Here is a 25,544-nt window from a genome sequence, read left to right on the forward strand (position 1 = left end):
TGTGTTTTAATGGATTTTGACTGGTACCCTTGGTGTGGTAGGCACTCGGCCAGTGAGGCTTGTTGATGGTTGTTTTATTGAGATTGATTTTTGTTGTTTTGTAATTGGCTAAAGCCCTGTTCATTCTGTCCCTTCCAAGTGTCTAGGTCAACTGATAGTAGCAGTAATTCCAAAATACAGTTGTGACTTTTAGGTCTTCTTCAGAGTGTAAGCTATTCCCAATGTCTTTATTGAGAAGGCACTGCTTCTTTTTAATTTTTTTCTCCTACTTCTTATTACAGTCCACCAGCTTAGCAGTGACAACGGGACCAAGGAGACCCTTTAATTTTGTTTCTGTGTTCAGCAATTACTTCTGACTCTTTGGCTGTGCCAGTGATAACAAGAATTTCCAGGTGTCTTGTGCACAGTCAGTGGAAGACCTGCCATGCTTTCTTGCCGCACGCCATGTCTGAGCCTAATTTGTTGTCCTGCCCTGCACCACTGTCTTTCCTTTCTTTGAACTGAACACATTTTTCTGTTTTTCTTTTAACATCTGCCATGGCTTTGACAGCCTTTTACCTCTTCCTTACTCAAACCTTTCTCCCTTGCTAGGAGAAGTCCTATGACAAGCTAGTGCTTCTTACTTTCAGCTAGTGGAATACTCCCTCTTCGTGAAAAAGCTACTTGACTGTTGTAACTTGCTTCCTCTCTCAGCAAATCCTGCTGTCTGTTAGGTGTCTCTATTGACACCTAGCTTTGAAAACCTGTTGGTGTTGTGTTTTTTTTAAGAGTAAAAAGTTTGAGGAACCTGTCTTATTAAAGTTTTTTCTATCCCCAAAATGATAGTTAAAAAATTGAGGAAATAAGTGTGTATGTTGTGGTTTTGTTTTACTTAGTTATCAGTGGCCATACTGGTAAGTCACTGGTATACGTTAATTCTTCTAATCTTACGAGTTCCCATGTTTTCTTCAAGTTATATGCTTGGAGGATTTGCTCTTTAACCATTATTCTGATAACGTGCCTAACGTAACTGCCTCAAAGGAACTGTGATATCTGGCTAATTTAAGATCTAATTTAACTTTATCCTGCTTACTATATATGGAGAGAATCATCTCTTGTATTTTAACTGAACAACCGAGTTAATTACAACCTTTAAAAGGTCTGAAGCAGTATGGTAGTCTCAAGGTGGGGGTGTTGTGGTTTACTGTGGGGAAGCCTCTTAAATGAAAAGGAGAAAGCGAGACTTGGGAACACAAAGTTTAAGAAACGCTGCTCTAGAGTTCTTCCTGTCTTATGAAACCCCATGAAACTTCTGGTTATTGGTGTTTCGTCAAAAATGTGTCAGAGCAGTATAAGTCCATGTCTTCCATATTGGAAACTTGATTTCATATATTTTTTTTATAAAAGAAGTCCTTAATCTTGTTGCTATCTGATTAGACCTAGTTAATGCAATTTATCATGGCTTATCCACACAGGTGTTTAATAATCAAAATATCTTTAATATTTCTGATATACTTGATTGTCCAATTTAATGGATGTGTCCTAAATTAAATACTATCGACAGGAATAATACTCTTTTCAACAGAAACGAATATATCTGAAAATGGAGGTGGTGCTATGGGAGAATGAAGGCAGGGGGAGTGTGGGAAAGCTTATCCAGCCTGAATTATAAAAAATGCTGAATATTTTTTTAATTCTATGTTATTCCAACGTTCACGCTAGTGAACTTAAGCAAAAGAGATTCGCTGTTGACATCTGTAGACTTCTCAAAGTCAGATTTGTTGAAGTTGCAGCTTATGAATACAGTTAGATTCTTTAAATCTGATTTTTAATTTTTTTCTTTTTTTATTCTCCCTTTTTACAAATGGTTGGATTTTGCTCTCAAGACCTGTGTGGTTTTTTTGTCTTTGAGATTAGTTTGTGTGTATTTCCATACATTTTTTTTTCCTGTTGTCAGTTGTGTGTACAGCAACTGAGATGTATAAGGGCTATAGCATTTTTGAAACCTGTGTTCTTTGTGAAGAACTAGTGATTGTATGCAAAATACCTGATTTGAATTAAAATCTGGTTGGAGTGAAGCACTGTAGGATCTGGTTCTACTTGCAGGCCTAAGATTTGCACTGGTGTGCATCCATAGAAGTTTATGGCTATACATACTACTCCCAGCATAAGTAGGTCTGTGGCATGTTTGTGTATATACATATGATTATCCTACAGACTACTGTGACACTGTAGGTTCCAGGTCCCTGAAAGCCTCCACTTTGCGAGTTCGTGTCTCACTGCCAGCTCATGTTTTGCGTCTGCTGCAGCGCTAGGTATATGCATACCTTGGTTTCCGGATGGCGCATAAATGAAATGCAAAGATCTCTCTTTCTTACCCTGCTGCTTATTTTAATATATACTGAGTGAGTGTTTTTTCTAGATCAAAAAAAACCCAAACAAACAAAAGACCCCACATCTACTGTGAATAAAGTGTTCCTCAGCATTGTTTTTTTCCCTTGTTTGGAGTTTGACTCCACTGGGAACAAACAGCACATTTGGCAATCACTTGAGAAGAAGTTTTCACAGTAAAATGGAAGTTTGTGATCCAAGGTGGTTATTGTGGTACAGCTTGAAAAACAAGATAACTTGTTTTCTAATTGTGATTATCCTAACCATATGTTTTTTAAACTCTTTTTTTCAGAGTCATAAAATCGATATACGGACAAACGGTGGCAAAGTAATTGGTCTTGGAACACTCTATGGAAATACAGATATTCGTGCAACAGAGAAGGGTGTAAGTAAGAAGTAAAACTTTCTCTTCGATGGCTTATTCAGCTTATCCATTGCAAAACAACTAAATTTTGAAGAACGTACTGAAGAATATTTAATGACCACTATTGGTTGATTGTCACTTCACTGTTACGTTTGTCTTTTTATTATACTGTCTCATCTTATGCTTGATTTGAATTAGTAAACAGGCTCCACAGAAAGAGCAGTAATAAGCACATGATCGTTCCATTAGCACAGAGGTTGTGCTAGCTGATACAACTCATCAGCTTTAGTTATGTGTAGACTCTCACAACACTCTTAAACTTTTTACTTGGCTGATACCTAGACACCTGGATACTGCAGTAGACCCATGAGTTTATTTTAGTGTCTCATGAATAGTGACTTGATATTTGTACATGCTGTACCCTTCCAGCATTATATGGTTTTAAGAATGGAAGAGTAAAGGCTTTGTATATTTCTTTGCAGTTGAGGAAGTATTATCATGTGTAAACTTGTTATGACATGCAGTGAGAAAGAATCATGAACAGGAAAAGCTTCATAGAGAAGTAGCTTGCTTTTTTCAGCAGATGGCAGTATGAGACAAACCTCATGCTACTCTAATCTGGTTTTGTTTCTTGCTGTTAGTCAATTCTCCATGGTTTAAAATAGTGTAGAGCTAGGCTCCCTTACATAATGCTACAGTTCTCACACCAGGCCTGGCTTTTAGGCTCAACTTGAATGTTAAGGCATCATAATGTCCATGAAGCTGGTTGCATTAGGATTCATTGGATCTGAAGCACTGCTGTATGAACATGTGAATCCAAGCCAAGTGTGGAAGTAGCTTGGATGCATGCAGTACTCTGTCAGAACCAACGGGTACCTTAAAATCAGCAGCACTGGGAAGAATCAGAAAGAGTGCAGGTAGCTCTCCCTAGCCAAGGATAGAATAGAGACGAAGCTATTAAGTTCTAGGAGTTGAAAATCATATGTTGTATACCTTGTAAACTGGGTTCTGAGATCATATGTTCACTTACATAAAGCCAGCTGAGATCTGTTCTTAACGTCCTGCTGTAAACTAAGCAACTCGCCATTGGATTTCCCAAAACCTGTCAACATTAAATTGCCTGCACATTCTGTAGTGGGTGCTAGCCTGCCTTTTATATACAAAAGAGCCCAGAGGCTGCTGTAGCTGTACTGTTGTTGGGGGTTGTTTAACCTGGATAAAAGGAGGCTGAGGGGAGACCTTATTGCTCTCTACAACTACCTGGAAGGACGTTGTAGCAAGGTGGGGGTCGGTCTCTTCTCCCAAGTAACAGGCGATAGGACAAGAGGAAATGGCCTCAGGTTGCGCTGGGGGGCTTCAGGTTGGATATGAGGAAGAATTTCTTCACCAAAAGGGTTATCAAGCACTGGAACAGGCTGTCCAGGGAGGTGGTTGTGTCACCATCCCTGTAGGTATTTGAAAGATGTTTAGATGTGGCACTTAGGAACATGGTTTAGTGATGGACTTGGCAATGCTAGGTTAATGGTTTGGCTCAATGATCTTAAAGGTCTTTTCCAGTCTAAATAATTCTGTGATCTATGATTGATATTTCTTCAGGAACATTGTTTCATCCCAGCAAGACCTCCCAGCATAAAGCAGAGTGGGTAAGGTCTGACTGTGACATGCTCTGTTGGTACCACAGTTGGACTAATTGATCGGCAGTTCCTTTGGGACTACTGCTAGTTAATGGAGTTAGGATCCATCCTAAGCCACTAGCAGCCACAGGGAGTGGAAGAGGGCAGAGACAGTTTACAGCTTTACTGATATGTCATCCATCTTCCTGCAGAGGGCTTCTGTTGCAAGGATTACAGTTTTCAGATCCTTCTTTTCTACCAGTGAATAAGATGGAGTGCAATCTAGGAAGTGCTTTGACTGCTGTGGATACGTGGTGTTCACAACATACTAGTGTGGTGGTGGTCTTTAATTTAGAGTTGTGCTGCTTAGTCATTTGTCTCAAACTAGTTTGTTATATCCGTGCAGTCCATGGAGTTCTCTTCAAATAGCATCTTGCTGGTGTTGATAAAAACAAGTGGATGGTAGAAAAATAGTTAGGTCTATATCTATGTGAAAATATATTTCATAAAAATGAGAAATAATTGCTTTACTTTGAGTCTTTAGATGCTGTTTACAAAATCTAACTTTTCTCAGAGGCGCTGTCCTTCTGAAACACTAAAACGAAACTTCATGGAGATTAAGTTGAAGTGCTTCTTTGTGGTCGTAAATATTTATATAGTCTGTAATATTGCTGGAATTCAGTCTTACAGTTGTAAAGCTGTAGTAACTTGCATGAAGTGAGTCATTTTAACAGGAATTTACAGCTATGGAACAATATTTTGGCTCATGTTACTGAACTTCTGTCATGAATCCTGATTTATGATCCTGCTGACTATGCTAATTTGTCATGAAAGTGTGGAATGCACCTCACTTAAAAGAGAGAAGCAGCAATAGGTTTTATTCAGGTATTTTACTTTTTAGGCAAAAGTAATAATTTGACAGAGTTCAATAAATTTGATGAAATTTAACAAAGTTTAACAGTGGTTTACATACAAAGGAAAATTGAGTTAGAATGGTTCATACAGAGATGCAAAAGGGTAAGGCACACCCTTCCATTGAGTCACGAGGTTCAGAGTGGACCCCTGTGCTTTCTAAACTCCTGATGGAGCTTAGGTATGGCCAGGTCTAATCTTAGTCTCAGACTTGGGCAATGGTTTATGTCTAATAGAATTATCTATACAAAGTTTTATAATGATTACTATTTAATAGCTACGTGCATTACTAATGTTCTATTAGTATTAATTCAGCATGCTATCAGTCACTGACCAAAGATCTGCCATTGGTAAAAGGTCTCTCTGGCTTGAGGAGCAACCTTGAGAGGTATCCCAGCTCAAGGAGAGATCACCACCATGCAGCCACACTGACTAGCAGAGAGAGCTCAAAGAAGGCTCACTTAGATTGTCATACTTATTGAATAAGATGGTTGACTCATAGTCAAATTACATGCAATGGGAAAGGTATGTGTGAGACTCCTTGTACCCACATCTTTCTCTTCCTTGATAAATGAGTCTTGGAAAAGCCACACACCATTCATGTGTTAATTGCATGATCAGAGTTCCAAACTCATATGCATCAATGCTGGCTGTGTCTTTTGGAAGTACTGGAAACCCACTGCTTTGTGGGTTTCCAGTACTACACTTTGGTGAGACCCCACCTGGAGTACTGCGTCCAGCTTTGGAGTCCTCAGCACAAGAAGGACATGGACCTGTTGGAGCGGGTCCAGAGGAAGATCACAAAAATGATCAGAGGGCTGGAGCACTCTCTTATGAAGACAGGCTGAGAGAGTTGGGATTGTTCAGCCAGGAGAAGAGAGAAGGCTCTGGGGAGACCTTATAGTAGCCTTCCAGTATCTGAAGGGGGCTTGTAAGAAAGCTGGAGAGTGACTTTTTAAAAGGGCATCTAGTGATAGGATGAGGGGTAATGGCTTCAAACTGGAAGAGCGTAGATTTAGATTGGATATCAGGAAGACATTTTTCACTCTGAGGGTGATGAGGCACTGGCACATGTTGCCCAGGGAAGCTGTGGATGCCCCATTCCTGGAGATGTTCAAGGCCAGGTTGGATGGGGCTTTGAGTAACTTGGTGTAGTGGGAGGTGTCCCTGCTGATTGGAACTGGATGATCTTTAAGGTCCCTTCCAACCCAGACATTCTATGAGTTCTTGTCCCGGCTGCAGCTCAGGCCTTCACCTCCTCTGGAGCCTGTACCAAACTACCGCTAGTGTGGTTAAGGGGTCGAGTGCATCCATCACAGCTTCTCATTAACAAACTTCGCTGCGTAGTTAGGAAAGGCAGTGTGAGATTTCTCTTCTCAGTTGGCTACTTCTGTTAATAATCAGCCAGCCTTATGTCTCCTGTGTGTGTTTGTATGAGATGTTTCTTCCATCAGTTGCAGTCACCATTATGTAATTATGGCTCTGTCAGTATTTCCAGCCCCCTCCTGGAGGTGGGGAGGGAAAGGATGTGGTAAAGGACACTAAGCACTTGAGAAACAGAGGATATTTTTAAGGGTGGAAATGGAGAAGACACTAGTAAAATATTTGAGCAAGGATAGCACAAAAAGGAAGACCAAGAAGAAGAATACGTGAGGAAGGAGTTCTTTGTCATATTTAAACACAGCAAGGCGTTAGTTTTCATCTTGAAAATGTGTTCAGGTGCAAAAACATTCTCAGTCCGATTTATGAAGGTAGACTGACACTTTTTCTTTAAAGGGTGAGAAACTGATGGAACTTGAGCATGTGGTCAGTCTCAGTAACTGCAACTCCCAAAGCTCAACTATCAAGGGAAGGGAATTTTTTCCAGAAAACCTGGTGGTTCAATGGATAGAAATAATCAAATTCATTTGACTGAGGAGTCATTAGCTAATCTGTGCCACAGGGACTTTTCTATAACGCTTATTTAGCAGAGCCAAACATCTATGTTCTGCCAAAAATTCCTAAAAGTTAAAGAATTTGGGATTGAAAACCTATTTAGTCTTAGTAAAAAGCTTAGTAAAAAGCAAACTTTGTTTATGCTTTCCCTAGCTAGAATACTTTTTTAGTCTTATACTTGAGCAGTCTGACTTCTTCCCTCCCATTTGGGTTATTTTGAGACAAATATTCCTTGTATTGGTAGGTTTTGTTTTAGTTTTTATAGTAACTAGCTGATGTGGTGATACTTTTTATCATGTGCTAAGACAACTCTGTTTATTGCTGTGCATTTTTAAGAAAGGTAGTTGAGGCTGGTAAATAAGATGAGTTGGTGTGTGAACTTGTTTATAATAAAGCACTTAGTATTTAAATAAGAAAAATATCTAAATAGTGTCAAAACTTGCATACTGTAGAAAAAGATACAGCTTTTTGGGCTTTCCTTTTCCCGTACAGGAATGCCACAAGGCAACCAGTTTGCACCCAAACTATGCAGTTATTTTTAACTTATTCCCCACACGCCTTAATGTGTGCCACACTCTGTTTTCATTGTGCTGCAAGCAATGATGGCCCTGTTAAAATTGGAAAGGTTCTTTGCAAGTCATTTCGTAGAATCATAGGGTTGGAAGGGACTTTAACTCTCTTCAGAACAGATTTAGATCATAGAGCCTAAAATAAGAGTGGCTTTGGCTTTTCTTTTCCTTGTTACTTTGGGTGTGTGCCACAGCAGGTTTACACTTTGCCATTCTTGCTGAGGGAGTAGTGGATTATTCTGTCGGAAACATTCCTAGGACAAATGCAGTGTAAATTATGTTTGTTACAGTCTCTACTTGTTAGAATTTTGTCAGAAGCATTGACAGATTTAAAAGCTGAATTGCTGTCACTTTCAGTAGTGACAAATTATACCTTAATATCACTGTTTTTGTTTACTGTTGATGCTTAGATATCATATTTCTAAGCAGCATCACCGTCAGAGATTGTAGATATTGACTGTTACATATCTCTAATTCTAGTGCAGCACTTTGGTGCTTTTTTTCTTACGTGTAGCTTGTTACATCCTTGCATATCAACTTTGTAGCATCATGTGAAGAAGTATTAAGACAATAGTCCATTCTGTAATCTTATAACTTAGGTTGTAAAAACGGCATAAAGCTCAGCATGAACGTATTGGTAAAGTCACAGTATGATTTGGCTGTCATATAGTCCATACTAAACCAGCCTCTTTAGCTCACTTCTTGGGACACAATGCAGCATGGAGTTTGTGCAACACTAGTTGCTGTTTGTCAGAATACCTCTTACTTCATCCATAGCTTAGTCTTCATGTAATATAACACTGGAAGGGTCATCAGACTTCTTTTTTTGTCTTAACTTTTTTCCTCAAGATGACAATGCTAAAATGACAAAGTGGATTTAAAGATAATTTGACATAAGGCACAGTTGGATCTAGAAGGTCACATATCATTTCATGTAATGAATAAGGATTTTGTATAATTCACTTAATCTGCATAAGCAAAATAAAACCAAATTGAGTGAGGGTTAAGTATGAACTATTGCATGATTCCATCGTAAATCAAGTTTAACTGGGGAAGAATAGGATTAAATTCATATGGTAGTTTCACAAGCACGTGATCTGTTATGTTCAGATAGATGTAGGTTATGTCACATGACTGGTTACTTGCACATAGATAATCTCATCTATCACTTTTTATTCCCTAAATATATCAGTCGTGCAACTCTTCAAATCTTATCCTTTCTCTCCATTTCTATTGAGAAGTAGAAGAAACAGTGATCTTATCCCTCATTTTTTCAAGGCTTTGTATAGCTTGAGGCTTAAGTCCAAGAATAGAGGCCTGAGTTACCAAGGTAATATGAACAATTACACTGAGAAAAAGAGCAGCTGTGGCTTTTTTGCAAACCTTCACCAAAGTTATGTCTACAAAGTAGCCAGTTAAGTCTGCATAAAGGGCTGAATGTAACAAAGACGGTGGATGTCTGTGTGTTGTGGCAGAAAACTGATTACCAATGCTTTAAGTGTCATAAAGCTGTATGAACATTAAGCCTTCATTATTAAAGCTAATCCTTTTCTACTTTTCAAAATGAAGTGTTTTGTTTTTTAAAAATAAAATAAGTTTTTCTTTAATCTGTTTGTGGCTATTTGGATTCTTCACCTGCATGATGGATGTAATAATTCATAGCAATCTTGTAAAGAATCATTAACTTGTTGGTCAGAGCTCTTGAGTTAAAAGGGGTTTTGTTTTGTCTTGTGTAGCTTTTAACTAAGAACTTTATTCCATTTGTTCTGCACCAACAACTGCTTTCCGTTTGTTTCGCCTCTTAATAGTGTTACTTCCCTCTGCCTTTTCCAACTGTGATGACAAGTTTTCTATTATGTTTATTTCTCTTAGAGTGTGAATATAGAGAAGCTGCAGGGGACATCCATCAACATATCTACTGAAGATGGGCTGCTGAAAACTAAGTATCTCTATGCAGAATCATCATCTCTGTCTTCAGTAGCTGGTGATATTCTGCTGGGAAGTATTCATGGTAAGGAGGAAATACTGTCACATGGTTAGGGCAATACTATCACAAATTTAGCTCCTTTGAGGGTGTTCGTAATGTTCACAGTAACGAACGGACTAATGCTATAGACTACCACTGAATCCACTGTGCACAGTATATGAACAAGAGTTCTGTATTTGTTAGAGACTAAATTGATGAGAATTAATTTACCATATAGCATACTGTATTTATTTTTACAAACAATTGTATAAGCACACTCATGAAATAGCAAAAAGTGTGTATTATAGGAAATAAATATATCGCACATACTAAGGATGTCAAAATATTTTAAAATTTGGCAATGAAAATTAATACTAAAAGTAGTATACTTGTATTTTCCACCCTTTTTTTTTCTTCATAGGAGAAGTAACTTTTACAGCATCTACTAAGAACTATGGTAGAACTCAGTTGTATTGCTAAGTTTTTAGCAGAAATGGTCTGTGTGTGCTAGCACCTTATACTAATAGTGGTGACAGTTTATGTTCTTTGACTGGGGTGAAAAAAGTCTGTAATAATCCACCTTTTACTGTCCTTTGTCTAGAACTAAAAGTAATTAACTTGAGTGTCTTTTATATAAACAACAGTCAGAGTTGGAATCTGGTGTGGTTTTCTAATTTAACAAAATTCCCACTGAATTTTGACTGTGCTGTAATATGTTTGTGGTGAGTCAACATTAAGTAAAACAAACTGGAGGATGCACAAAGAGTGAAAATTACTCAGGTCAGTCAGAGTTCCAGATTTCCAGATATATACCTTATAAACAAATTGCTGCAATTTCTTAGCAATTTTGTGTCGTCATCTTTCTTCAGAAATGGCTCTTGGTTCTTACTTAAAGGAGCAACTCCTTTGTGCATTTAGAGTAGACTTTAGGCTGGTTTCTAAACCTGTTAGGTAAAGTTCACTTCAGCATGCGTAGCCAGAAATAAGATTTTAAATTATTTTTTTTCTTCTTGTTGTTATTGTATTTTTCTAACACGTAGACTATATAGTTACTGGTATTTCTGTCTGATAAGTTGTTTTGTTTGGGGATTTTTTTCTAACTTCAAACCCATATAATGATACTGTGGAATGATCACTTGTGAGCACGTTGATGCCTCTGTGCCCATCCGAAAGTTTATTTTTGTTTTCTTGATACAAAAATGAAATAACTGCTGTAGTCAGTGACTTAATTCCTTAGTAATGCCTCATTGTCATTTGACTGAACAATGATGTGAAAACAAATAGAGTTGCATCCAAATTATACAGATATTTCTTAAGTTACTTCAGTGTTATTTTCATGAGCTGTCTACTAAATGGATCTGGAACACCTAACATCACTTTAGCTGTTTCTTTGCTTGGTACTTCTGTTTTTTCAGAAAAATATTTTTGGCAAAACATCATGCTCCTCAATCATGCTTTAATAGTAAGAGCAAATATTTTTAAAGTGTTTAAAATTATTATATTGCATATGTATACACGTATTAGCAGAAAAGATAAACTCCTATTCTAATTTTATGTTAGGAAAAAAATTGATCACTTCTAGTCTTTGCTCATGGGGTAGCTCAAATTTAGTAGTAGTTTTGTTTGTAAACACTTTAACAGATTGCTTCTTGGGCAATTAAGCCCACTATTTTCCCTATAGCTGACAATATCCTGATATTATACTTGGCATTAAATCATCACATCTGTGCACAAAACTGAGCTAGGCTTCATTGCTTTTGAATGGAGAACTTTGAGGTCAGGGCAACACAAACTTTACAAACGTGCCTGAGACCCATTTTGTAGTTGAAACTCGAGCTGTACAATTCCAACGCTGTCAGCTTGAGTGCAAACCTGGCTTGGGAATGGCCTGAATGGAATTAAAATTAGGACCTGAAAGACTAAAACTGACTCTGTGTAGAAACACTATAGTGATTCTGTATTGGAGTCCTTAAGCAATTCTGTCACAGTGACGCTGTCTTCAATATTCTTGCTGTCCACTGCCTCAGATTATGGAGGCATGAGCATATAATCAGAAGTTAAATTTTCTTTGTCATAAAAAACAAGCAGACAAAAAAACCCCACCAGCATGCTACTAACAAACTACAGACAAAAGATTGTCTGAGCCTTTATATTTTTAAAGAAAGCGAGTGTATATTGTGTGCACCATGTATTTAACATTATTGAAACTGGTATTTCTGCTATAGAACAAAAATTACTGCTGTGGTTTTTTTATGGAATGATGGTATCACTGTTAGCAGGATGAATACAAATGGTAGTTTGAACATTTGACTTTTAAGTTTAGCTCACTTCTTAATGTCTGCTAGATTTCTCTTGCAGTGCATAATTGTGTTTGTACTGTACTAGCAATTTAAAAACTTAATAGAATTTAAGATTATACTTAAAGGTATCTTTCTTACGCATTTTCATATTAAAATTACTATCTCTGAAAAGGTGTGTGTTACGCACTACAAGGAATTGGAGTATTGCAGTCTCGAAATAACAAAATAGCTTGCATTTTGCCGGTACGGTTTCATGTAAAATCTAAGTAATTCATATATCCAATAAGAAAACTAGATTGAAGTGTCCAGAAATGGACTGCTCCCAGCATATGTCTCAGTTCTGGAGTCACTAAAATATTTAAGATGCCCTTATAATGGGGGATTAAGATATCTGTGGAAATATCAGTGAGTACACATGGCTTTTTCTATAGACTGACCCACAGGTGAAGGGAAGGGGGTAAATGGTGCCTACTGAATCTAATCAGTCTTGCCAAGAAAAAAAGAAAAGGTAATGGTAAGAGGATATGAATATAGGTATTTTTAATTGCTCTTTTGCATGCTTCATACTTCTACAGCAAATGAGTAATGCACTATTTTGAAGAAGTTGGTTTTGAGTCATTTTAATCAGTTTCTGTAAGAGGCATTACACGTGTCAGATTCTATTAAGCTTTCTAGTTGACACTTAAAAACCAAAAGGACAACAGCTCTGAAACTGAGAAATATCCTACTTGATCCAAGGGGCAATAATGTTGTAGTGAAACTTCTCCACAGAGGCGCACATAGGAGAAAAAAGAAACCCCTCTTTGTAGCTGTGCCAAAGTCTTGGATTGAATTGCATTAATTATTAATTTATTTTATTCACAAAGTAGTTTAGGTTGAAGAGTTTGACATCTAGTCCAAACCAGTGCTTAAAGTGGGCTCAATTAGAGCAAACTGGCTCATGGCCTTGTCTGGCTGAGTTTTGAATATTCTCAGTGACAGAGATTGCATGACCTTTCTCAGTGACTTGTTCCAGTCCTGATTTATCCTTCTGGTGGGGAAAAAACTTGTATTTTTTTTAATCATAATTTCCATTATGGCAACTTGTAACCATTATCCCTTCTTCTTGCTGCATCACCATGAGAAGAATCTGTCTCTTTTCTCTATACCCTCCCATTAGGTAGCTGAAGACCACAACAAGATTCCTCCTCAGCCTTCTCCTTTTAGAGCAAAACAAACCCAGCTTCAGTAGTGTGCCGTGGACCCCTGATCTTCTCAATACCCTTCTCTGGTCTCACTTCAGTACACCAGTGACTTTCTTGACTGGAAAGCCCAAAATTGGACACAATATTCCAAATGCAGTCTCACAAGAGGGCATTGCCTGCTGGCTATACTCTTAATCATACAGCTCAGTATGCAGTTGACCTTCTTTACTGGCTTGTACTGAAGATGGTGTCCATCAAGATGCAGGTCTTTCCCTCTAAAGCTTCTTTGCAAACAGTCAGCACTTAATTCTTACTGCCTTACAGGGTTGATTTGTCTTATGGGCAGGACTTCATATTTGGCTTTGATGTTTTCTTCTGTCATAGTCTAGTGGCTATTTCATTATGTGAGAGAATCACACTGGAAAACATGGTTATTGAAGCTACTTTATATATTTACACGCTAATTAACATATAGAAAAAGGTGAACATATAGCTGCCTTATTCGCGTTGCTGTCAGGATAAGACAAAATAGAAATCTGCAATGTTTCAACAGTAGTACAATATAATGCTTGAGCTTAGCACTCTATAATCCCTTCTGAAAAGAATCTGATATACCAAAGTATGTTCCATAAATTTCAGCTGTGTTTCTGCATTTCACTCTGTATAAAGTGGGATTGTAGAAACTAATTTTATTTTCATTCCCTTTTAGTCATGTCTCTAGTCTGATGCAAACTTAAAATGCAAAGTCATAGTGGTAAAAAAGCTGCATGGTGGTTTATTTGCTTTTTCTGTGCATCAAAATAACCCTGCCACCTCGAGAGCCTTCAAGACAAATTGAAGGAATGGAAATAATACAATGTAAAGTGATGCCTTTATTTATAGCCCCAACCTCCTGGTCCTATGCTGCTCCTGACTTGCAATACCATAGTTTGAAGTTCTTTAGTGTTTATGGAAAAGCAAATCTTCTACACAATAGAAAAGATAACTGTTTCTTTAGAAGCAATGAAAAGAGAAATGCTAAGCCACTGTCATCAATATTGTGTTAAAACTGTTATATTTTGGACTTCATAGTATTGCACCACAATGCTGATGTCAGTTGGATGTAATAATCAAACTAGCAATTCCCTCTAGTCAGGTCTTTCTCTCTTTGCCCTTGACATGTCCAAAAAATACTTGGCTAGCTTAAAAATTGTTAGTCAAGCGTTGGTCTTCATGGAAAAAGTACGTGACCAAAAGTATGCTTCTGTGCACTGTCTGTAGACACTGCGGGTCCCAACACAGCAGGGCATTCCTATCTGCTTTAAAAGCAACTTTTGTTCTAGCTAAATGTTTGAGGTGAGCCTAATCACAATAATATGTTTACATTACACAACATTAGTCGTACCTGCCATATAAGGTTGTGGTTAATAGGAGTTTGATTTGCGAATGTTTAATATTTTTCAAGGACCTGCTTATCAAAACAGGAAACAAAAAACCCAGAAAAACAAAGAACAGACCAACAAATCCACAAGTCCCAGGGTATGATCTAGCTTCAGCCCCATGGGAGTTGCTAGCTGACAAAACCCTAGGCTTTTTTTGTGGGTTGTACAAAAATAAGTACTAGTCATGATAAAATGGGGAAAAGGGTGGGATAATTATAGTGTGCCTTTTAAAAACAGCAAACAGTAAAGCCAAACATCTTTCAAGTCCATTGAAATGTGGTTTTGTTTCAACTCTGATTTTCAGAACCCTTAAATATTTTGTACAGTATGTGCTTGAAATGATGAATTAAAGACTATTGATGATAGGCTGCTCTTCTAGCTTTAACCCACAGACCATTAAGAAAAACACTACAGGTCGTATACAGTGGAATGCATTCTACCCTAATGGCTGTTTGCTGCTGTGTAATTACAGAAGATGGGAGCAGAGCTTTATTTTTTTGCAAATTTTAAAGGCCTCTTCCAAAAAATCTGAAAACTTTTGTATTACTAAATTATTGCGATAAACCTTAAGTTTTAATCTGTTGTCCTTCTGGGAGGATGAGGGGGTGGCAGAAATGAAATGATGTGGTTTAGTTTTTTAATTTAAAGTATTTTTAGTGAGGCAATTATACACATGTAACATGTGGGACTATGGAAGTTTCTACCAACTGTTAGTAGCATAGATGGCTTTTCTGTTATGAGGTACATCTGTCTTCCAGATTCTCTCAATGCCATAGGTAAAGGGGAAGAGTATGTATTTTGAGATTTTAAGGCTAAAACACTGGTGCCTGTTCAGAGTAATGCAGGTTCAGTAGGAGACCATTCTACATTTTGTGCGTTACACACTCTTTTGTTTGATGTTCTCCAGTTTGTCCAACACACTCAGATCTCACTGAAGTCAATGAAAAGCATTAACGAGGGGATGTCATGCACATAAGAATAAGTTTGGAGGGAGTAGGTAGTGTTCAGTGAGGCCAGGAAGGAGCCTTTGAGGATAAAGCAAAAAATCTCCTTGTGCTGGGTGGGAGGGGAGTGTGTATGTATGTGGAAAGAGGAAAATAGAAACTGTTTATGTTACTCACCTATTTAACTACTTAAATCATCCACAGTGCTGTTGTAGGCATCAGAGCAATTTGGGGGGGGGGGGGAGGGGGGTAAAAGGCCCAAAATAAAATAAGAAAATATTCTGCTTTAGCCTTGCAATGCCTCTCTGCTTTTCTCTGCCTCGCATCCAGTCTGCGTCTTTAAGCTTTACTCAGAGTGTTTTTATTGTCTGGAATCACTTCGTCATTACTCACGTGTGCTGAGATTTTTGTTTGTAAAGCAATAATATTCAAGCAATATAACTGGTTTATGCTATTTTGCTTTTATATGCAAATTAGATGTAATAATACAACTATAATGCCCTTGTATAGGATCACATTACTTTAGCCTTTTTTATGATTTCAGAAATCAGTTAAATAATATTCTTTTAACACTTCTTTCCCCTTTTCTTTTCCTAATAGGTAACACCAGCCTTCAGACCAAAACAGGGAGTATCACAGTAGGTAGGTTCTGCCCTCTCTCTGAGGTATCTCTTCTCTAACTCTTCCCTTCTCCTTCCTAAAAGCTAAATATTCCTGGGGAAAATAAAAAAGAGGTGATTCCTCAAGGATATTTTTGCCCTCTTTTCCTTTTGGGAGTAGCATTGATAGCTCTGTAGCTGAAGGCAATCCTTTCCCAATGTGACTGTCAGCCTTTCGCAGTTTGGCAAGGCACGCTGCTTTTGATAGCTTTTGATACCACAGTACCTGCTAGGCTCTGCACAAGTTAGACTGAGTCTAGGTGTCATCTTTTAGATTAAGTTGGAATAAAAGGACGTGAGAAAACAGTAAGCATAGATCAAATGCAGTTATTTTGCCTTTAACCTAGTTCTCTATTGATAGATCTCTCTGATCTCATTGATATATTACATATTTGTGGGGGAAGCCTTGTGATAATTTGAACAACATTTCCAAACTATTATGCTGATTGTTGTTTTCCCTTCAGAAATAAAAACGGCTCATAAATCTTCCTTCAGGAGCTCGAGCTTTTGTACAATGAGAAAACTCAGAGTTACCAACTATGGTGTACATTATATCAGTTGCATTTTATAGTACATCAACATAAAAGCAAGAAACTCAAATTCTGGTTATTTCTATGGCAGAAAATTGAAGTAACAGAATCATAGACAAGGCTCAGTGTCTCACGAATGTACATAGAAGGTTTTCCCCTTCTGTAAATAAACTTGGCTATAGCTCCAAATCTCAAAGACTTTTGCTAATGGTAGTAACTATAGTCACTTCTTAAGCATTGTTCAGGGATGATCTGTACTGTTACAACTCTTATTTTTCTAAGCAATCTATATTAACATTCCTGGAAAATGAATGCAATACATATTCTTATGAGTTAGTCATTAAACCACAGGATTAAATTAGGCTTGCTGGTCTGTTTTTCCTTCTGTTAAATAAACTCATAGAGTATGAAGAGTGTTTAAATAAAGGTTTCTTAACATAGGAGGTAGGTTTTTCCATCAACAGATGATAATTGTTTTCCTTAATTAACAAGGTTCAGCTTAAACATTAGTATACGTCTTAGAGTTGAATAAACTGTATCTTTCAGATTTTAGTTCTGAAAGCACTAGTTAGACTTAATCTTTTCTTAAAGAGCATTAAAAATCCTTTAGACTTTTATGAATTTTTCCAAAGGCAAAAGACTCTTAAGATCCAACGGTTCAACTCTAACAACTTGAGAAAGAAAATGTAAAGTTTTAAGGTAAAAGTTTCTGTGTATGAGAAATCTATGCTGCAAGATTACTTGTTGGATTGCCAGAGACCTGACAGGGATTTGCTGATAGAAATAGGAAGAACAACTCGGATCTTCCAACTTCCTTGGCTGGGTTTTCATAGGGATGTAATTATTTATTTTGCTGGAGGCAAAATTTTATCGATTAACTGAAAAAATGCATTCACCTCTAGATTTGGGGGTTGTATCCTTTCCTTTTGAGAGATTTATTTACAAGTCAAACTTGAGTTGAGTGTGCTGGATTTTTTTTCTAAATATTTTGGGGAAAATACGACTGTATTGACAGTTTCTTATTACTGTATAATTCTGCATTAAAACAGGAAACGAATGCTGTTGTCTCTCACTCCCTTTAATTTTCTACCTTTTTTTATTATAGATAAAATAGTTTTATTTGTTGCGTTTTTTTATTTTGGTATTGCTTGTTTATGTAAATCTATTTTTATTTTTTGAAGACTATCCAAAATTCTGTCCAACTTTTAAGTGTCTGGCATATGGCAGTGTTTGACACTGATATTGTTAAAATATGAAAGTAAGAATTATTCCTTTTTTTGTTTTTCTATATTTTGAGCTTTGTTAGTCACTGACAAATTGTTTTCCAGCCCTACACTAGAAGCTTCCTACATCTAACAAATGTTCTATGGGTTTTCAATGACTTCTTAATTTAAAACAACCAGACCTATCTTTACTTCTAGTTTAAGTTACTACTTAAAATAGTCATTAGAAATCTGAATTATCTTACAAAAAGTAATGGAGTACTTTATTTTTTAGAACTAGCTTAATCTTTCAAGTTTTCATTCAACAAATTCATAGGAAAGCTCAGGTTGGAAGAGACCTCAGGAAGCTGCAGGATCATAGAACGGTTGAGGTTGGAAGGGACTTCTGAAGGTCATCTTGTTCGGTCCCCTGCTCAAGCAGTCACTAGTCTCCAACCTGCTGCTCAAAGCCATGCCAGCTGTGAGGTTGCTTAGGGTTTTATCCTGTGGTCTTGAAAACCTCCAAGGGTACAGCCTACGGCCTCTCTGGGCAAACTGTTCCACTGCTTGACTGTCCTCAGGGTGAAGATGATTATTGCTTCTATCCAGACTGAAACCCTCTGGTTTCAGCTTATGTCTATTGTTGTCCCATTACACACCACTCTGAGGAGCCTGGCTTTGTCTTCTTGATCATCTCCTCACAGATAGTAGGAGGCTCCATCAGGTCCTGAAGCAGTCCATTCTCCAGGCTGAGCAAGCCCTTATTCCTCAGCCTCTCCTGATGGGGAAGGTTCTCCACACCCCAACTATCTTGGTGCTTCTCTGCTGAATCAGCTCCAGTTTATCGCTGTCTCCCTATTTTTGGGAGCCCCAACGCTGGATGGTGTATTCCAGGTGTGGTCTAATAAGTGCTGAGTGGAGGGGGATAATCCCTTCCCTTGGTACACTGGCCACGCTCCAGTTAACGCTGCCAAGGATGCTGTTGGACTTCTTTTCTGCCAGGGCGTACTGCTGGCTCGTGTTCAGTCCTGCTAGAATGTGCTTATTTCTCAATGTTGTTGGTATGGCCTGATTATATATTCTCTACTCTGCTGCCAAGCCAAATTTTCCACTACCAGCTCAAAAAAACTTGTTTTTCCTTACTGGATTACTTATGTTTAACCCAATTATGTATTGAAGAAATGAATCTTCTGTGTTTGGCATAGTCAGAAATGATAAAGCTTATGGTGGTTGTGTCATTTCAGAGGGGAAGAAACAGCCTTAACCAGCTCGTGGGCAGCAGGGACTTAGTCTAGCAAGGAAAACTGCATGTTGAAATCCAAGAGACTCTTAATTTACATATTTTTAAATATGCCGGTGTCAGTTTGCCTTATTCCTCTAATTTCTTTCTTCAGTAACCCACGCTAGAGGACCTAAAGGCTTCAGTGACTTGCTGTGATGCTCACTCAAATCAACAGAAATTTAACAATTAAGAGCATTTCAAATTTTTCAAAACCATAAATTTGAGTATAGTCCTGACATGAAAGTGAACTGAAGTGTCTGAGATCCTCCTTTGCGATGAGAGAGTGCTGTAATAAGGCAATGCCTTAGTACTGAGACAAAACACCAAAGTACTTTTTTTAGGAGGGGAATCAATTATGGAAAACAATTAGAGTATTTAAGACAGTTTTGGATAACTGAAAAATAAAACAATAAATTACTCTAGCGTATTTATAAGTAATGCTGCATCTCTGAGTGTTGTCTTGAGAATTTAGTTTTCAATAGTGATCTAGGGAATTTTTAAATTAAAAAACCTCATTGTGGAATTCCATTAAAGGTATTTACTGTAATTCATAAAGTACAGCTCACACTTGTCTCTTTAATAGCAATTAGTTCTATTGATCTTGTCTCTGCCATCTGCTTGAAGTATGCTAATGTTCTGGCTCTCGTTTTAAGTGTCCTTTGTCTTCCAAGCTTGTATCTCAGAACTTTATGTTCTTCTGTGTTCTGCCAATGACAGACCCGTAATTTTTTTGACATGGGGTTCCCATGCTTGCTTTTGCACCAGGACCCTGAGGTCCTTCTCTGCCAAGCTACTTTCCAGCTGGGTGGCTCCCAGCATGTACTGGTACCTGGGGTTGTTCCTGTGCCGGACTTTGCACTTCTGCTTGGTGAACTTCATGAGGTTCCTGCCAGTCCATTTCTCCAGCCTGTCCAGTTCCCACTGGATGACAGCATGACCTTTTGGCATATGAGGCACTTGTCCTAGTCAGCAAATTGGTGAGGGTACGCTCTGCTCCATCATTCAGATCATTAACAAAGATGTTAAACAAGACTGGGCCCAGTATTGACCCTGGAGGGTCAAACTTGCGGCTCACAGGTAAGCAGTTTTACATAATTTAGTGAAACTTCCACAAGAGGTTTTGTGGGGATTTCATATTATTGACAGTCATGTTCCTGAGGAGACACACGTATCTCTTCAGAAGTTCCACCACATTAGTCTCTTAAACATCTAAAATAGTAGAGACCTATAGCTAATTGGTTTGCAGGGATGATTAAACCAGTTTGATGTAGTCTGTAGAAGAAGATGCATAGATATGGACAGTGTAGATAGATCTTTGAAGGGAAAGATCCCATTTGATATACAGTAGGTCAGAGGCTTATCCAGGTGACGTTCTACTTGGTACCTTGTATTATGTTGCAGGATTGAGGCATGTAATGATTTTTTTGGGAACAGAATAAGTTACCCAAAAGAGACTACAGCCTTTAAAACCAATGGATATAACTTTAAAATCGAGGTAGAAAATAGATCATTTAGAGGTTAAAAGGATAACCTGGACAATTTAGTTAGGAAAGGAATTGTTTTTATGAGAGATTTCTTTGCTTTCTGTGTTACATCATTTGTTTTGCCAGGTCTAAATGATGAGTACAGTAAAGATTGCTAATGATTTTTTAGTAGCATGTGTAATTAGTCTATTTAATATCTACATTTCAGGTTTTCATAATATTTTTCATGTGATGGTTTTAGAACAATAAACTAAAACAAGACAATTGACCAGTCTTTATCAACAAACAATAGTAGGTAACCATATGAGTAGGAATTAAATCTTCCTCACATGGTGAAATCTTACACTTTCTTCTATCTTTAACCAAATCATTTTGTGCTTTCCTATTGAAATCAGGTTTTGTCACTGATTTTAACGTGAGCAAGGTCAGTCATTATGTGCTATTAGGAAAAGTAAATATTTTCTTGCTTAGATTGAGGAAAGATCACTTGTGTTTATTCCTGTCTTCAGTACTTGGCCTTATAAAATGAAGGATGAGGAGATAATAAATGTTGCAAATAATGTTTAAGTTTTGTCACTTTTGTGGGCTTTTCAGTGATCTTTAATTGTATAATCTTTCTCAAGTTATGTGACTTATGTCTCATTCTTCAAGCTGTACTGGCTACACACAAATAATGGACTGTTTTGGAAAAAAAAACCACCAATTTTTGTTTGTTCTGTAAGGTTATTTTTAATGTTATTCCGTGAGAAGTGAATTACGGACATTACTTGTGTGCTATTTAATCTAGTTTCAGCATACTATTTACTTCACATATCAGTCTTTGTAACTTATTTTGACTTTTCTTAACAAATGACAACTAGTATCTTTGTTAGAACACACTGCTTCTATTTGATCCTGAGCACATACATGTTTGCCTATTTGGGACCAGAGTCAGAATTCTTCTTTTGAGTTATAAAGCCTAGTATAGCTGGTGTCTGTGGTGGAAAACTTATTTTTCATAAAGCTTAACAAAAACTGTGTCAAGGACATCTTGCTTCATAGCTTTTTTTCTGTACTAGTAAATCGTTAAATAGCTGAAGCTGTTCAAGAGTGACCATCTGTTCTCTTTCCAGTAGAAGATTCATCCTTGTATTTCCCCTTTAATTGTCCGTCCTTAGCAAACTCTCAATTCAAACTATGCACTCTTGTTTTTACCTTCAGTTACTTGCATTGGTGTCAGCTAACACTGAGTGAATATTTAACAAGAAATTGCCTTAGTTTTGGTCTGTCATAACTGTAAAACGTGTATTGTCTCCGTTATTATTTCAGTTATGTATCCTGTCCTACCAGATTGTGTTACCTAATGTAGGGTCATTTTTCTTGTCAAAGTATTTGTTTATTTACTTAAATTTGGCCTTTTTTATTACATAATCTCATCTTTGCTGGGTTTAATTAATTTTCCATTTTTCCCCCCCTTCTCATTTGTTTAGAGTTACAGACACAAAACTTAAAATTTAACAGACTTTGCAGAAGTGATGAACAGCTTTACGTCTCTTGAAATTCTTATTTGTATCTAAGCATTTGTATTTAATATCGTACCCATAAAATTCTTCCTATTAATCATATTTAGTTGTTTCCATAAAATATATCTCGCGTTATTTCCGCAGATCAACGCTAAACAGGTACTGTACTGTCAGCTTCAGCGTTTGGTTAATGCTGTTGAGGTTCTCAGTGTTTTTGAAACTTTGCTGTATTTTCTTCTGCTGTAAAACTTCTGTCAAGTGGTGTACTCTGGGACTCAAAATCTGGCAAGTCAGAAACAGTGTTCTGCTTTCCCTCAAACTGTCTTTTGGGTTGGTTTGGGTTTTTCACTTTCAAGGTAAATCTGTGCCTTGGTGAACCTATGCCTACTGCCCACTTCCTGTATCCTTTATGCTGTTTATGCCGTCTACAAACAGAATCCAGTCACTCTCAGGAAATTGGAATTCTTTTTTTTTGTGTGTACACATAAAAAAAAATATAAAATTTTAAAATCTAGAAAGGAACTCTCTGTTCAGTCTTGAAGTGGGGCTAATAGATTTGTGAAAGGCACCTTCCCGCTGTGAAGAATCTCACAAGAGCTGGCTTTGCATTTGAAGAGTGGGAAGAGGAAGGATTTACTGAATAAACATTTGTCCCTCTAAAGTACGGTCAGCTGGTGGTGTTGCACAGACCAGTGGCGGTTGTTCTCCCGGGAGATGGTCGCTGTCCTAACACAGGAGACTCCTTCCTTCATAGTGCAGACGAAGGAACCAATTGCATGTTTTGTTTAGAGGAGAGGAGTCAGAGGCTGGATATTTCCTGTGTCTGTTGCCAACAAAATCTCTGTCAGGGTTATGTGGAGTCTCAGTGATTAGCGGCTACTAAATTTGATTTGAAATATCTGCAAAAGTAGCTTTTACATGAGAATGTTGATTTCTCACTACAAAAAATTTTCATTGAAAAGATTGATTAATTTAATTTTTTTCCTGTTTCAACCACTTTCATTTTCAAACTTACAAATGTTTTTAAAAGTTGTCAATAAAATGTTTCATTGTGATTTACACAAGCAAAACTTTTTTCCCAGTTCATTAATTTCGGTTAACAAAGAGTTGATTTTATTGCCTTCAGATTTGAAACAGAACTTCTTTAACGCAATCTACTGAGATGGGAAAAACATTCCCATCCAATTCTAATAGTTACTGTTTTCTTGTTTAGTCAAAGACAGTCTCAGGTTCTCAGGTGACTAAATACAGATTGTCTACTTCTTTAATTATTTTCGCATTCAAAGAAATAGGTTTTAGCTGTGGGAGAATAATCCCTTTCTATGTATGTATGTAATACGCTGATCTTCCACATCTGTGCTTGAGATCTGGCATCCGAAAAGTTCCAGATAAGTATATTTAGAGTTAAAACTATGGCAAGCTTGAGGCATTAATGCTAGACAACCTCATTGTTATTAATCAAGTTCATTCTCTCATTAAGGATTTTTACATTTTAAAATGGGAAGTTTCGTTCAGATTTCACTTTGTTATTTTAGCTAGTTTTGAAAATTTGATTGTGTTTCTTTTTCTATGCACATCTGGAAACTAAGAAAAACAGTCTCTATCAGTATTTCGAGATTTCTTGCCAATACTTTCATTTCTAGCAGTGGGTCTAAAAAGCTGTTTCACTGACTGCCTCTTGCTCACATGCATATGTAACTTTTTTATGCTTCTCTAGAGTCACTTCGTAATATCTTTGCAATCTTTATCAACTACAGGTCTCTTCAGTAGTTCAAATGTTAGCTCTTCAGGACTTCATTGTAATATTGTGGAAACTTGTGTATTTAAAACTGGAATATATTGCAAGTAATTAAAGGCTGCCTACCACATACACAATTAAGGCTTCTTAAGGGTTTTCCATTTGTAAAAAGACTTCTTCAGAAAGTTTTGTTAACATAAATTTCAGCTAATAAGGTATAGAAAAAATGTAGGTGTGTCTATCCCAGGGCAAAGAACAAATGCGCACTTTAATATGTATATTAATGTGCAATAGCTATCTCAAACACTTGTTTAAAATTCAGCTGTAGTGAATCAGACTCTACAAAGCCTGATAACACGGTGGTTCTGTGTTGTTACACGGATGCTACAGTGCACAATTGCTTGTTGTTTGTGTGGGGCAGCCTTCCTGGGTAAAGTTCTCCCTGTGCGGAGTCTGAGCAAATGAACTCTTTTGGAAACCAAAATAGATCTTACCGTTCAGATTTTGTGTTTGATCTTCACGCAAAGACGAACCCATCCTTAGAAAGAGGGGAGTGTTGTTGAGGCCTTGTAGATGCTACAAGTCCTCCAGCAGCTGCTGTGGCCTTGGGACCAGCGTGTGCTGCGATTCTGGACTGGGAGAGAGAAGTTTTGTTCAGGAACCTGGTTTTCTAAGAGAAGGCTGGTATTCAGTAAATGAATATAAGATACTTCTCAAACACAGAAGGATTGACAAAATCAGTTCAAAGTACAAAGATTCTAGCAAATTTTTATTTAAAGAGTGAATGATACCCAAGTTCTTTTATTTTCTTTTTTTCTTTTTTCAGATTCATCAGATGGAAGTCTAAAAGCTTCTACACATCATGGGGCAATAGATGTTTATGTCAGTCAATTAAGAAAAGTGGATCTGAAATCCCAGAAAGGTTAGCAAACTAAAACAAATATTTTTTGTGGCAGCTTATGATGTAAAAGAAAAGGAGCTAAGGGGGTTTTTTGTTTGGAAAATCTGTCTGGAAAAAACGAGTTTGTGATTGTTGGCTATCTACATCCTTTTTATACCTCATTATTAGAAAATGTGTATAAATACTTATAATACAGTAAACTCTGTAAGGGTCAATGATACAGATTACTTTTTGTTTTATTTTTCAATACTTTGCCTTTTTCCTGGCAATCTACCCAGCAGAATTCTGCAGAGTTGACATGGATTACAATCTTCACTTTGCCTTGAGCACAGTTTACTCCATGGTCTGATATATGTATGTGCAGAGTGAGACCCATGACATGTTTACATTTCTTTTTCCTGCCTTTTCCTGGTGAAATTTCCCATTATTGAAATTGGAAGGCAGAAAAACAAAGATGAGAGGGCCTTACTCAACCATTCTTCCTTTTTTCTCCTGATTACTCACTAGAATTTAATTTCTTAATTAAAAACCCACTCCTAAAGTTGGAGTCATAGTTTTACAATATAATATCTTCTGAATGGCAAATAGAAGCCCTGAATACATCTTGTTAGTCCTAGTTTTGAGGGGGAAAAAAGAAAAAAAAAAAAAAGACTATAGCATTTCTATAG

General features: G+C 37.2%; 1 protein-coding gene across 1 annotated transcript in view; it reads left to right on the forward strand.

Moving 5' to 3' along the window:
- Window positions 1-25,544, forward strand: part of FAM185A (family with sequence similarity 185 member A) — a 48,072-nt gene that overhangs the window by 10,584 nt on the left and 11,944 nt on the right. The window contains exons 3-6 of the mRNA XM_074571717.1: window positions 2,663-2,755; window positions 9,636-9,774; window positions 16,179-16,220; window positions 24,802-24,897. Coding sequence (XP_074427818.1) covers window positions 2,663-2,755; window positions 9,636-9,774; window positions 16,179-16,220; window positions 24,802-24,897 — 370 coding nt within the window. The remainder of the gene's footprint in view (window positions 1-2,662; window positions 2,756-9,635; window positions 9,775-16,178; window positions 16,221-24,801; window positions 24,898-25,544) is intronic.

This window comes from Larus michahellis, chromosome 1 (genome assembly GCF_964199755.1).
Source record: "Larus michahellis chromosome 1, bLarMic1.1, whole genome shotgun sequence".
NCBI lineage: Eukaryota > Metazoa > Chordata > Aves > Charadriiformes > Laridae > Larus > Larus michahellis.